We start from the raw sequence: 12,931 nt of genomic DNA, 5'->3' as shown, positions 1-12,931 counted from the left end.
CTGATTGAGTAGTACAGGGATGCGGTTCCCCCAAATTCTCCCAAGTAATTCTGATACGCGGCCAGGTATTAGTGACCAGGGGCTGGATGACTCTCTGGGTTCTTCAGGTTCACCGTACTTGGTCCACTATTTCGTGAAGGACCCTCCCCTTTCCCCTCCCGGGCCCCGCCCCCGCCCCACCCCTTGCCCTCTACCTTCCCCTGACGTCGGCTCATCGCCCCTCCTTCGGTCGCTCCACTGGGTCTCGCCCAGGTCCACCTTTCCCAGTCCCTCTCCTGCCTCCCAAGATGGCTGCGCTGCTGCCGGCCCCGCAGCCATGGAACCGCGTGAGGCTCCCTAAGGCGGGGAGCCGCAGCACAGTGTTCGTACAGGACCCCGGCGCGACGCTGGGTGAGTGAGGCGCCCGGCGAGGGGTGCAGACTTTTCCGGAGGAGGCGTCAGGCAGGCGCACGTGCGCGGGGTGGGGGCGGGACTTCCGGAACCCGCGGGACGCTGCGCAGGGCCGCGACCGATAGAGGCCTGGGTCCTAGAGCTTGCTGAGGAATTTCAGGCATCGCCGTTCCTCGCTGGACCCACGGAGTCTACCGCAGGGCCTGGCTGGGGCGCCGAAGGCCCAAGATCCAGCCCCGCACCGAAATGGGGAAAGAGGGCGGACGCAGCTAGCGTCAGGAAAAATTGCTGCTTGGGGACCCTGCGTTCACTCAGGCCACCAAGTGCTGTGGTTCCCCCTCAGTCTTTCTTGACCTCTGCCTCTGAGAGGCTGCGGGTCGTCACTCAAGCACTCTGCAGTTAAACCGCAATCTTTCTGGATCCCTCGTTTCTTATCTGTAAAATAGGGTTAGTTTTCCCTATCACTGGGTTGTTGGGAGGATCTAATGATGTCATTTAGGAGAGCGTGGTCTAAAGTGTTCTATCAACGTATGGTGGCATTGCCGTTATTAGGCAGTAGGGCAGTACACGCTGGGCTCAGGAGCCAAATTGCCTGGGTTTGAATCCTGGCTCTTCTCTCTGCTGGAGCTGGGGTGAGGAGTGGGAAACCTTTCTGGGCTTAACCTTTCTGGGCTTAAGCGCATTTTCAAATGGGGATAAAAATAGTACTTGCCTCATAGAGCTGTTCTGATGAAAGAATTAACATTATAGGTAAAGCATTTGGAACAATGCCTGATACAGTAAATAAACACTCAAATGACAGCTGTTATTATTAAATACTTGTAACTTATCTAATCATCACATCCCCCTCCCCATCCATCCATCCTGCTCAGTTTACAGATTAATCTTACCCCTTCCTCTATTCAAAGATTCTTTAACAGGATTCTGTTAGGCGTGGAAATTCACCAAGTCTCCCTCCACCCCAAAGGCAGCCCATTCTGGCCTCAAATAGTTCGTATAGTAAGAAAGTTCTCCACATTGTGTGTAAGTCTTCCTTTGCGTTACTGCCACTTAGGATGCTACTGCTACCCTTAGAGCCATAGAGAGCACATTTACTCCCATCTTCTGTTCACAGCTTTTTCAGACTAGGAGGCTGTTACCTTGTCTTACTAAATAAGCACCCCGTGTTCAGTCAGACATTCATTATGTAATATAATTTCCAGCTGTTATAGTGATTTCTCTTCTGAATATATTCTTAAAGTGGTAGAGAAGTATACAACACGTCCCACCTTTAAGGTACTCGAAGTGTTAAGTGTACACCAAATGACTGGAGAGTATTCGTATGAAAGATTATTAAGATCATGATAAAATGTGGTGTAAAGATGTACATTCTACTTTAACACATGTTCTCTTAATGATTTCCTGGACTTGATATCATCTGTCACTGTACGATCACTTCCTTCCTATGTCACTTCTCACATACTTGGAAACATTAATTATGGTCTTACAGGTGAGGCTGATTATGTTAATTTGTTCTTGATTTCTTTAAAACATAAGGAAATATGCTTCTTTCAGTGTATTTTTTATAGAATATACTTAATGTAGAAATGCATATTAAGTCTTACGAAACATCTCTGCTTTAGACCTTTGCATTGCAGCTGTAATTAAAGAATGCTGTCTCGTTACATTGTCACTGAAGAGCCAAATCTTAGATGCAGAAACAGATGTATTATGTGCAGTCCTTTACAGCAATCACAACAGAATGGGCCGCCACAAGCCCCATTTGGCCCTCAAACAGGTAAGGTGGGAGCCCTGTGTTTAATACTCAACATGTTTGAGTTGATGAAGATGGAGATCACACTGCCATTTAATATTTTGTAACTTAATCGCAGTAACTTACTTGTGATTTATAGGTCATCTTGCAATTGCATGTGGGCTTTTTTTTTTTCTTCCCCTGAAAGCATTTCAAAAAACAATTTAAAAAGGAACTATGTTGGATTCTTTCCCAGTCTTGTTTCTAGTAGGTAGGTAATTTTTTGTTTATATGTTTACTTTTTATTTATTTATTTATCTTATTATAGGTAATTTTTATGAAAAATTTTCTTCATTATATGCAATCTATAATAAAGTACCATGCCTCTGCCTAGTTTAAAGATTGAGTACTTTGATCAAGACAGAGTTTTGGATTAAGAAACAATTTTCCTGACCATAATCAAAATCCCAAAATCATAAAAAGAACAAAGTTGCAGTCTGTTTATTGTGGGGTATGTAATCTAATTGGTAATATATTGAATGAGTATATAACAAGTTATGTAAAGTGGTTTTGTGTAACTTTTGGAGTTTAAGACAAAATTGGGCCCTCCAGCTCAGGGACTACACCACAGAGTAGAGCCTCCTAACCTGAGTTCCTTACGTGTCCATTCATTCATTCATTTTATTAACTCTCCAGGTATTTTTGAAACTTTCTATGTGCCAGGCACTGTGCTTCGTGCTAGGTGTACAGGATGAAAAAGACAGACATAGTCTCTAACCTTACAGATTCATGCTCTCTGGTTAGTTTTCCACTCCCATTACTTAAGGCAAAAAAGATGAAGATTTTTTCATCAAAGAAAGATTTGGGATCATGGTCTTTCTTAAGTTTTCTTCTCTGGGGGAGCTTTTATCTCCTTCTGAGTCTTTAACGCCAAAACCAAACTTACCATCTCAGATTGAACATACGTATTTCTCCTCCCGGCTTCCAAGTTGTGAATAATTATCCAGTCAGAAAACTTTGGTGTTCTGTTTTCTCTGCTTCTTTCTTTTACGTAGCTCTCCTATCCGGCCAACTGATCAGTCAAAACTGTCTCTGCATCTAGTCCCTTTTTAGTTCTGGCTGCCATTTCTTTTTTCAGACCTTGTCAATTGTTAGTTGTCTTGCAATTCTGACTGATCTTTCATCTTCCAGTCTCTCCTCCACTCTGGCATATTCATGTGTACCAAAGCCAGGTTAATCATCCTAAAACACAGCTTTAAGTTTTAATATTTCTCCACTGTCTCCTGAATAAAGAGGAAGCCTCTTAGGTTAACTTACAAGATCCCCCGTGATCTGGCCTCTTCAGTTTTCCTTAGCTCAGGCTTCTCTCTGGTCTTCATCTTCATGTATTTTGTATTTCAGACGGCCTGAAACTCTTCGTGAGTCCTCCTACTCACCACATTCGTTCCCTCCTCTGAGCCTTTGCTCACCTGGTCCTGTATGTTTACAATGCCCATTCCCTCTATCAACTGATCCCTTATGTCTGTGGCACTTACAGACTGTTGAAATTTAGTACTTAATAATTTACTATCTTGTTTTAATAGTTTCACTATTAGAAATCATGTTGCTTCAGAAAAAATATAATCTTGAGAATAATCTTATACTTACCTTTGTCTCCTTTATAGCATCAAGCACATCCTGGCATGTAGTACAATAAATTCTTAGTCATAACCTGATTTGAAGAATTTATTTGGCTGGATAAATTTCAAATTTTTAACCAGAAGCAATTGCTTGGGCTATGGGTTTCTTTACCCTTAAAAAAAGGTATTCTTTGGTATTGAGTGTATTTCCATACTTTGAAATTTTGTATTTCTTTGTTTTCCTGGTCACATCAGTGGCTTTGTCTGTGTCACACATTAGCTGCTCTTCCCCTTTCAGGTTGAACAATGTTTAAAACGCTTGAAAAGCATGAATTTGGAAGGTTCAATTCAAGAGCTCTCTGAGTCATTTTCTTCTAAGTAAGTGGTCCAGTTGCTTTGTAATGGGCTTTTTGGTGGGCTGGGAACCCAGTGTCTTGCTGTGACCTGGCTTTAGACTTTCTTCACTTATTGTTAGAATATAAACAATTATACCTTAGCTGTACAAATTTTGTTTCAATAAAAGGCCCCTGGTATTCTGTGGTAATCTCCCTCTCTCGGCCAGTGGGAGGAAATGGTGTGACATTGAAATCTGGGTCATGGTAGATTATTTTGAAACATAAGTGTCAGTCAACTTCAGTGAGTCATTATTAAACATAACTACCTCAAACTGAGCTTAAAGCAAGTCTGCACTTGAAAACTGCTATATAAGTGCTTTATATTTAAGAATGAAAGTAATGTACTTTTCTATTTTTGCCAAGTGAAAATCAGCCTGTAAATACCAAAGCATGTGTCATCCCTAGCCAACCAGTGGTGGAACTGGTGTTGATGAAGATTTTGGGAGCCTGCAAGTTGCTACTTCGCTTGTTGGACTGTTGCTGCAAGACATTTCTGTATCCTTGAATCAACTAAAGTACCTTCTTCTGAATTGGAATTGTTGGGATATATTTAATAGTATTTCTATTTGAAAGCTAGGGAGTCTGTAGGAGTTATAACTTATGGGAGTTCTGAAAATTTTGCTCTTTGGCTTCCTTTTCCTGGGATTTGCCTGATATAGCCATTGCCAGAGACTTCTATCTCTACCTAGTATGTATTATCCTAAGGGCACTGACTGTTAGAAATTCTTAATCTTAGAAACTAAATTTATATGAGACCTCTAGCAGAGTGTGTATTACTTTATTTTTCCTCTAGCAGAGTGTATATTACTTTATTTTTAAGCTTCCGTGACTTAAATAGAACATGTTTTAAGGTTTTAGTTCCTTCAAGAATATTCTTTCTACTTCCAGTCTGTTTTTTTCATAAATGTAACTTAAAGAAACCTAAATTCCTTTGATTCTGTTTTCCAATTTTAACTTGATTCTCCAGCTTGACTGTGAAACATCTAGGTTTGCAAGAATTCATTATTTTAAACCTTGTGATGGTTGGGCTGGTGAGCAGGTTATGGTATGTATGTATGTACCTTTGAAATCCTTCATTTCTCTAACTCAGACTAAGTTTCTTATTAGTAGTTTTCATATTTGCTTTCCCATGGGATGCTGAAGGTGCAGGAATTCTGTTTCTTCATTTGATCAGAGTTTATTTGGGGTAGATTGGGAAGCTAAGTGTTGATGGTTATGTCAAAGGATTAGGCTTTGAATCTGAATCCATGAGATCACCTCAACACTAAACAACTAAGCAAATGAATTCCTAGGATTAGCAGCTGGAATTTAAAAAAAAAAAGGGTTCCTCTAATCATTCAGCAGCTGGGCCATTTAAAATGAAGGTGTTCCTGAGCAGTCTGTATCATTTGTTTCTGCCATTAGGTTTCTAACTTTTAATGGCAATGACCTTCCTTATGTTTTCTAGATTCCTTTCTTCCACCTGAACCACCACTGCTTTTTGAGCCATAGTTAGTTGATGTAAAGAACACTGATAATACTAGTTGCAAACCAAAGAGCCCTTCCCTTGCATCTCACAATATATATTATGAAACTTATTTGATGGATAATTGGATTCAAAATCTGCCCATATTTATAAGGAGACCTGTTTTGGGCCATTTTAAACAATTGGTTTGATAAGCTTTAATTTGAATGAAAGCCAAAAAAAAGAGAAAATTCTCTCTAAACCTTGCTTTGATATCTTAACCTGGATATCTCAAGTACTATTTCCAATCATCTTATTTTTTATTCTGCTTGTTTTTAGCACTAACAGTGTCAGAATTACTAATCGTATTATTTTAAAATATCAAACCTTCATTATTCCTATAATGAAAATAGCTTTGATTTTTGCTGATTATAATAATAATACATGGTTATTTTAAGAAACTTTTAAAAATAGAAAATAAGGCAAAGAACCTGAAATTTGCCTAAAATCTCATCATCTAGATAAAACCACACTTAAGATTTTGAGGCACATCTTTTGAGATATCTCTCCATGTAGTACTTTATTTGGTTTTATATAGCATTTTGTACTTGCATTTTTCTGTTTAGGTTGGACTAATCTAGCTCTTTGCAAGTGTCCGCTTTAGCGTTTTTTTAATCTATAGTGGCAGATTCACAGGCATTATTTTCAGCTTTGACTCTCTTATTAATTTTTTTTTACTTTTTTTTTTTTTTTTTGTGATACGCGGGCCTCTCACCGTTGTGGCCTCTCCCGTTGCGGAGCACAGGCTCCGGACGTGCAGGCTCAGCGGCCATGGCTCACAGGCCCAGCCGCCCTGCGGCATGTAGGATCTTCCCGGACCGGGGCACAAACCCGTGTCCCCTGCATCGGCAGGCGGACTCTCAACCACTGCGCCACCAGGGAAGCCCTGACTCTCTTATTATTATGTAATCTGCAAATGATAATTACTAGCTAATTCATGAGATCCTTCTTCTTTCTCTAGGGTTCTCTATAAAGATGTTTTAAAAAGGCTGATTTCTTTATATGAGCCATTGTTTGGATTACTTCAAGAGGTCTCCAGGATTCAACCATTGCCTTACTTCAAAGGTTTTACCTTTCCTTCTGATATTGCTGAATTTTTAGGAGAGCCCTACTTTGAAATCTTTAAGAAAAAAATGCCTACAGCTTTTGCAGCTAAAGGAGTAACTAAACTGCTAAATAAACTATTTTTAACAAAAGAGCAATCGCAGAGGTCCAGTGAAGAAACATTACTTAGAATTTCCAAAAAAGCTAAACAAATGAAGATCAATATTCAGAATAATGTGGATCTTGGACAGCCAGTAAAGAATAAGAAAATCTTAAAAGGTAATTTGCTTTGATATGGCACATACTCTAAAAAACACAAACAAAAAAACTTTTGAAATTACAATGTAGTCATGCATTGTGTAGGAAGAAATTCAGCATCTTTCTTCTTAATTTTAACTCTGATTATTCTTAGAGAGGTATGGTAATACCTGTGTTTTCTCAGCTTGAGCATATAAAGTTGTTTCTGTTGTTGCTTCATAGTTCTTTGCTTGCTTAATTCCCTTTGTTTCTCTTGTAGTAATTTGGCAAGAAATGTAGTCATGCACTTAAGAGTTTGTTGATTTGAAAATAGTATGCCTAAGTTTTTGTATCTGTGATCTTTCCGTCTTCACAGAAAAGTCATCAGAATTTGACGTGAGGGCTTTCTGCAAACAGCTGAAACACAAAGCTATTCAGGTTTGTCTGGCTTATTTTAATATAGCTTATGATTTCTGCTGATTTGTAGAGTAGATGCCACTTACCAATGGCAGGGACTGAATCTTCTGTTTTTATCCCCAGCTCTAAGAGTAGTGCCATCTTAGTTCTCAGTGTGTGTTTCTGAATGAATAGAGGCATTCCCAAGGGATTTGAGTGCATGTAGTTAATTCAATTAATACAGTGCCTTCAGAAACATTTTACTAAGAGTTTTGCTAGAATTTTAAAGTGATCCTAGGATCCACTGCAGCTTAAGAGTATGGGCTTTACAATCAGACAGAAGTGGTTTGAGTCCTGGCTTTGGTTTGTACTACCCTGTGACTTATGTAAGTTTCTTGGCCTGTCCATACCTCTGTTTCTAATAACAGTATGTACCTCATAGGGTTGTGCCAGTTTTAGTTCATGTAAAGTGTTCAGCACAGAGTCTAAAGTGTGGTAAGCATTTAATTGGTGTTAGATATTGTTAGCGACTTTCATCGTCATTATCGTCATCCTCATCCTTTGTCATGAGGCTTCTATTTCTTTCTTCCTGTCAGCATTCAAGCTTTAACCTGATTCCTCTCCTTGGCCAGTGTCTGCAAATTCTGTTTGTTCTGGACCTGACATGGATAAGTACATCAATGTCATCCTCTTTCATCAGTAACTTCTTGACTTCTTTTACCCTTTCTCTTTTCAAAACTGTTTTCTTCTGGTTTCCTTCATGGGTTATTTTTTCCATTCGATTCAAGAATTCTTAATCATTTCTAACGAGTCAGTACTTTCTTGAAGGCTTACAAGGATTCCAGTTTGCATTTATATTTTGTCCGATTCACAAGTTCCGGAGGAAGATATGATAATCATCACACTTACGTTGCATTTACTCTTTGCCAGGCATTGTTCAAAACACTTTATATGTGTTAACTCATATAATCCTTGCAAAAGCCCTGTGAGGTAGGTGCTATTATTACTGTTGCCATATTTCAGATGAGAAAATTAAGGCACAGAAAGGACAAGAAATTTGCACAGGCCACACAGCAGATATGGGGCAGAACTGGGATTTGAATGCAGGCAGTTTGGTTTCATAGTCTTTGTCCTTTATCTTTACACCCGTCCTCCAAATAGTTTCGTCAGCTCTCTCTCTTAATAACTACGGCTCTCTGTGACTCTTGAAACTTTCTGCAGTCCGTCCACCTGTTCCTAGGTGAGCTGTTTCCAGCATGACCAATGACTACCATATTTTTAGCATTTAGCACCAATATGCTTATCTTACTTTTAGGTCAAACTTTTATGGATCACCAACACAAAGTGTTGATAGGTCTCTGCTTTCATATTTTCTACTACTTTGTGTTCTTGAGAGTGAGAAATTTGGAAGAAGGTAAGTTTTGAACAGAGGATGGAAGCAGACCTACTAGGTGGCACATTTCAATAAACAGTAAAAGTTGATGATAAAATTCAAACTTGACTTGATATAGAAAGATGAGGTTGAAGAGATCAAAGGTGCCACATCAAAAGATGGTTGGATTGGAGTTGGAAATGTTGCTCAGTTAAGCATTTTTAACATACATTCAGCAATCATCCCCATTCTCACATGTTTTCAATAACATTTATGACCCATCATTGAGGAGGGTGACTCAGGATATAGAAATAAATGAAAAACAAGTTGTGGTAGTCCAGTATTAGAGGAAGAGGGCTCTTCAGTGATTTTTTTCCCACTAGATAGGCTTTGACCAATACTTAATCATGTGGAGTTTTATTCGTATGTATAGGTTAAATAAATAGATATGTATGCAAATATTTATATTGTTACCTGTATACAGCTGAATTTAGCTATAGATGGGATCTGTTGTAGCACAGAGGGGAAAAGATCTTGTGTTAGGAGCAGTGAATAAAAACATTTTTAAGAAAAAGGAAGGGAATTCCCTGGCCATCCAGTGGTTAGGACTCTGCACTTCCACTGCAGGGGGCACGAGTTCAATCCCTGGTTGGGGAACTAAGATCCCACAAGCCGAGCAGCACGGCAAAAAAAAAAAAAAGAAAGGAAAGCATAGTGGGCTGAAAAAACCTTTTTTCCTTCTTTTAAAAAGACATATTTTCAAATTTTTATAGTCTGTGAGTCAGCTTCTCTCTGTTGTTATATGTCAGTAACAAATCCAATATATTTTTCTCATCGTTCCATATTTCAGGCGAACAGTTTTGAGTTTAAATGTTCTCAATCCAAACTAAAGGCAACCAAACGTTCTTCTTGGAAAGCAATAGGAACTCCCTGTGTAAAAAGTCTTGTGCAAAGATTCCGAGAAACTGACACTTTCGTACAACTTTCTGAAGAGATCCAAATGGCAATTCTGTGGTGTAGGAGCAAAAAACTCAAGGCTCAGACCACCTTTCTGGGTAATAAACTTCTAAAAAGCAACCGGCTTAAACATGTGGAAGCTCAAGGCTATAGGTAGGTACATCACAAAAATTGTATTTCTTTACTTTTTCTATTATCATTTAGGGCAAAAGTATATATATTCAAGTTAGCCTTTTTAATGTCCAGTAGTCCAAAAGTGAGATCTACTTAAAGTACAGTTTTGTTAAACCTATTACAGTACAGTACTATATAGTCGATTGTGTTAGTTGGGTACCTAGGCTAACTTTGTTGGACTGACGAACAAATTGGACTTAAGAACATGCTCTCGGAATGGAACTCGTTTGTATGTAGGGGACTTACTGTATCTATTCAGGGCTTTATAATGGTTCCCGTGGGTGAATCACAGTCTAAAATTTGTTAAATTTTCTTTAAAAATTTATGGAAAAGATATTCCTATTTTAGTAAAATATATATATATTGATGGTTTTATAGCAAGTTTTCATTAAAAGCTGTTGGGGAAGTTAAGAGTTTTTACATTACATTCTAGAGTAGAAACTCAGCCTAAGATGGAGGTGTTCTGTTCAAGACTACATGTAAAGTCAGAGGTAGATGAGGTAGAGATAATTAAAAGTTAATGCAGAAACTAGTAGTTATTTGATTAGACCATTATTTTGCACCCCACAAAAATATAGTGTCCTTTTATTCTGCCCTGGTTTGCTGTTTCAGTAATATATTTGTAGTACATTTGAATTTTATTTAATGTCCACAATAACTCTGTGAGGTAGGTAGTATTATTCATATTATATAGATGAGGAAATAGAGGATTTTACTCAGGGTATTAGAGCTGGAGATCTAGAACTCAGTGCAGATCCTCTGATCCTTCTGTTTTCATTCTTCCTATTTCCATTTCAATTGGGAAGTACACCTACCCTCTCCTCAATTAAAGATTACTGCTTATGGTAAGACAAAATGGTTTGGAAACAGAGATCATGAATTACTACATTAAAATGGGCTTCCTCAAAGTTCTATATTTGTTTAAAAAGGAAGAAGGTAAGGTAGGAGATACAGACTCATGCTAATCTTTTGCAGTCTATCACAAACAGGCAGTTAGCAGGGTACCGATGTACCTTGTGGCAGTGTACCCTATTCAGAAGCAAAACACCTAAAATAACTGGCCATTTGAGTTCCAAATTCCCAAATTTGAAGATGATATATGAATCACAATTAGGGTAGCTCAAGGCTGTCATTATGTCTATGCCAGGAGCCCTGTTTTCTCATTTTACATAAACTCCCTCTTCACTTCTATTTCTTTTTCTTTGTTCATTTCCTGCTGTAATATGAATCTGTTAATCCAGAAATGGGTTGATGCATCCTAGCAATTTTTCTATTTGTGATTCATCTTTTCCCCAGTTCCATTCCTATTATATTATGAACAGATTAGCAATTATCGGGGAAGAGCTCTGGCACTAAAATATGGAGATATCTCACCATTCAGTTACCTTGCTACTTGTAGGAGCTACTTTACTTTGGAAACATAATGGGGACACATTTGCTCACAATCTAAATCAGAGGGAAGTTGTCCTCTGAAAACACAGACTTGGGTTGAAGCTCCTATTTCCTTATTTTTCCTTATGATTCTGGAGTTGTACACAGGCATAGGACTTATAAATATTTTTCAATTGGAAGTTGGTAAAAGGGAGACAAAAGTTTCTGAGAATGTTTTTCTGCATCTTAACAATCTCCAATTTTTCCTCTCTCTGTCTTAAAGTTTGCCAAAGAAACTAGAGTGCATAAAAACTTCAATTTGCAACTGCCTTCTTCAAGTCTCAGGTAGCAAAACTTTGAAGAATCATCTGAGACGAAGATCACAGAATAAATTTTCATTGAAACGAAGGAAACCACAGAGAAAGTTGCAGCCGACTCTTTTAAAGGAAACCCAGCAGCCCCCTCAAGGGACTCAGAGTGCTACCGATATCATTAAAGGGAGACTCTCACACCCTACAGTCTGTACAACTGATCTCTACCCTAACAATAAGCAAGTGTTGAGTAGAAGAGTTTCAAGTCCTGTCATACAAACTAAGGAGAAACAAATTCATGAAAATCTTATAGAAAGCAATGAAAATGAAACTGATTCTTGGACAACGATGCAAATAAATAAACATAATACATCAGGAATCACTAAGGAGACAGACGACATTGATGATATTTTTGCTTTAATGGGAGTTTAGATCCTCATATGTGAGACTTTTAACTGGTTAACCAACTGCTCCAGTGTTCTGTTTTAAGTAGAACAGCTGAGATCTGGAAAGATCTGAAAGTACCATTTGGACTCAGAGGAGCTGCTTAAGTGCAACATTGTAGAGCAGTTCATTTTAGTTCAGTAAACGCTTGTCATAGCTTTGTGTCATTTAACTGACAAGTATTTGACTAACAGTCAATTTTTGACTTAATTAGGATCTGAATAATTAGGTTTGCAAAACCTACACTGTGCCTTAGGTAAATGGGGAGTGGGGGTGGGGAGTAGCAAGGAATCACCAAAAAGGTCACTTTAGCCTTAATGGCTCCATTGTAGCTAAGTGCTCTTCTGAACACCAAGGTTTGTAGCTTTTAACAGTTGTGCCCTCTTCTGTTAGAATTATCATAGAAGTTTTGCCACTATTACCAGGGAGTGGTCACAACCATTATTTCACTTCATTTGTTAACCTTACCACACAGGAGGGCATATTAAAATGCTTTTGGAGTTCCACAAAGTTTGTGGGGGCTTTTGTTTATTTATTTGGGTGTTAGTGACTGAGTCCAAATAAAACTTTTTCCAAAAAGGATGTAAAGTGACTTGTGGTTATACACAAAGTAGAAGTAGGTGAGAAAGTTAGATGAAAAGATAAAGCTAAGGAGACACAAAATCAACAAACCCAATGAGGCTAAAAATAAATTCATAATTTGGTGCTGATGTTGTCATCTGATTATTTGTATGTTGCTCATACAATTGCTCTGAGAAGGTAAATCTTACATATTTTCAAATAATGATGTGAAGTTTGAGGTATCTTTCAAATGTTCTAGTTTTCTAGAATTAGGTTAATAAACTATTTGTTCAGCAGGTTATAGGCTTAAGTTTTCTGTTTATATACAGTAATTTATAGAAAAATGAAACAGTGCCCTAGTATATACTGCATCCTTCCTTTCCTCAGCCATCCTATCGTTTTTTAGCATCCTTTTTTTTCTTTA

The 12,931-nt window shown here is 38.3% G+C and overlaps 1 protein-coding gene across 2 annotated transcripts; it reads left to right on the top strand.

The window, feature by feature from the left end:
- The first annotated feature begins 242 nt into the window (after positions 1 to 242).
- RMP64 (ribonuclease MRP subunit p64) lies at positions 243 to 12,931 on the top strand. Of its 2 annotated transcripts, none has more exons than XM_082840202.1 (9): positions 243 to 390; positions 2,013 to 2,167; positions 4,040 to 4,119; positions 4,500 to 4,631; positions 5,104 to 5,181; positions 6,602 to 6,963; positions 7,298 to 7,359; positions 9,540 to 9,799; positions 11,475 to 12,931. In XM_082840202.1, the coding sequence occupies exons 1-9, from the start codon at positions 288 to 290 to the stop codon at positions 11,932 to 11,934; spliced, it is 1,692 nt and encodes a 563-aa protein (XP_082696328.1). In that variant the 5' UTR covers positions 243 to 287; the 3' UTR covers positions 11,935 to 12,931. The 2 variants fall into 2 exon arrangements, with proteins under 2 accessions (XP_082696328.1, XP_082696329.1); XM_082840203.1 differs by lacking the exon at positions 243 to 390 and adding an exon at positions 542 to 837.

This window comes from Leucopleurus acutus (genome assembly GCF_964270905.1).
Source record: "Leucopleurus acutus genome assembly, chromosome: 5".
NCBI classification, from domain to species: Eukaryota; Metazoa; Chordata; class Mammalia; order Artiodactyla; family Delphinidae; genus Leucopleurus; species Leucopleurus acutus.
Note: the sequence above shows the minus strand (reverse complement) of the source record. Positions and strands in the feature narration are given on the sequence as shown.

Coding starts and splice junctions, on each gene's coding strand:
- RMP64 (XM_082840202.1), top strand. CDS start 288: ATGGCTGCGCTGCTGCCGGCCCCGCAGCCATGGAACCGCGTGAGGCTC. Junction 2,168..4,039: donor CCCATTTGGCCCTCAAACAG/GTAAGGTGGGAG, acceptor TTCCCCTTTCAG/GTTGAACAATGTTTAAAACG. Junction 4,120..4,499: donor TCTGAGTCATTTTCTTCTAA/GTAAGTGGTCCA, acceptor ATTTTTGCCAAG/TGAAAATCAGCCTGTAAATA.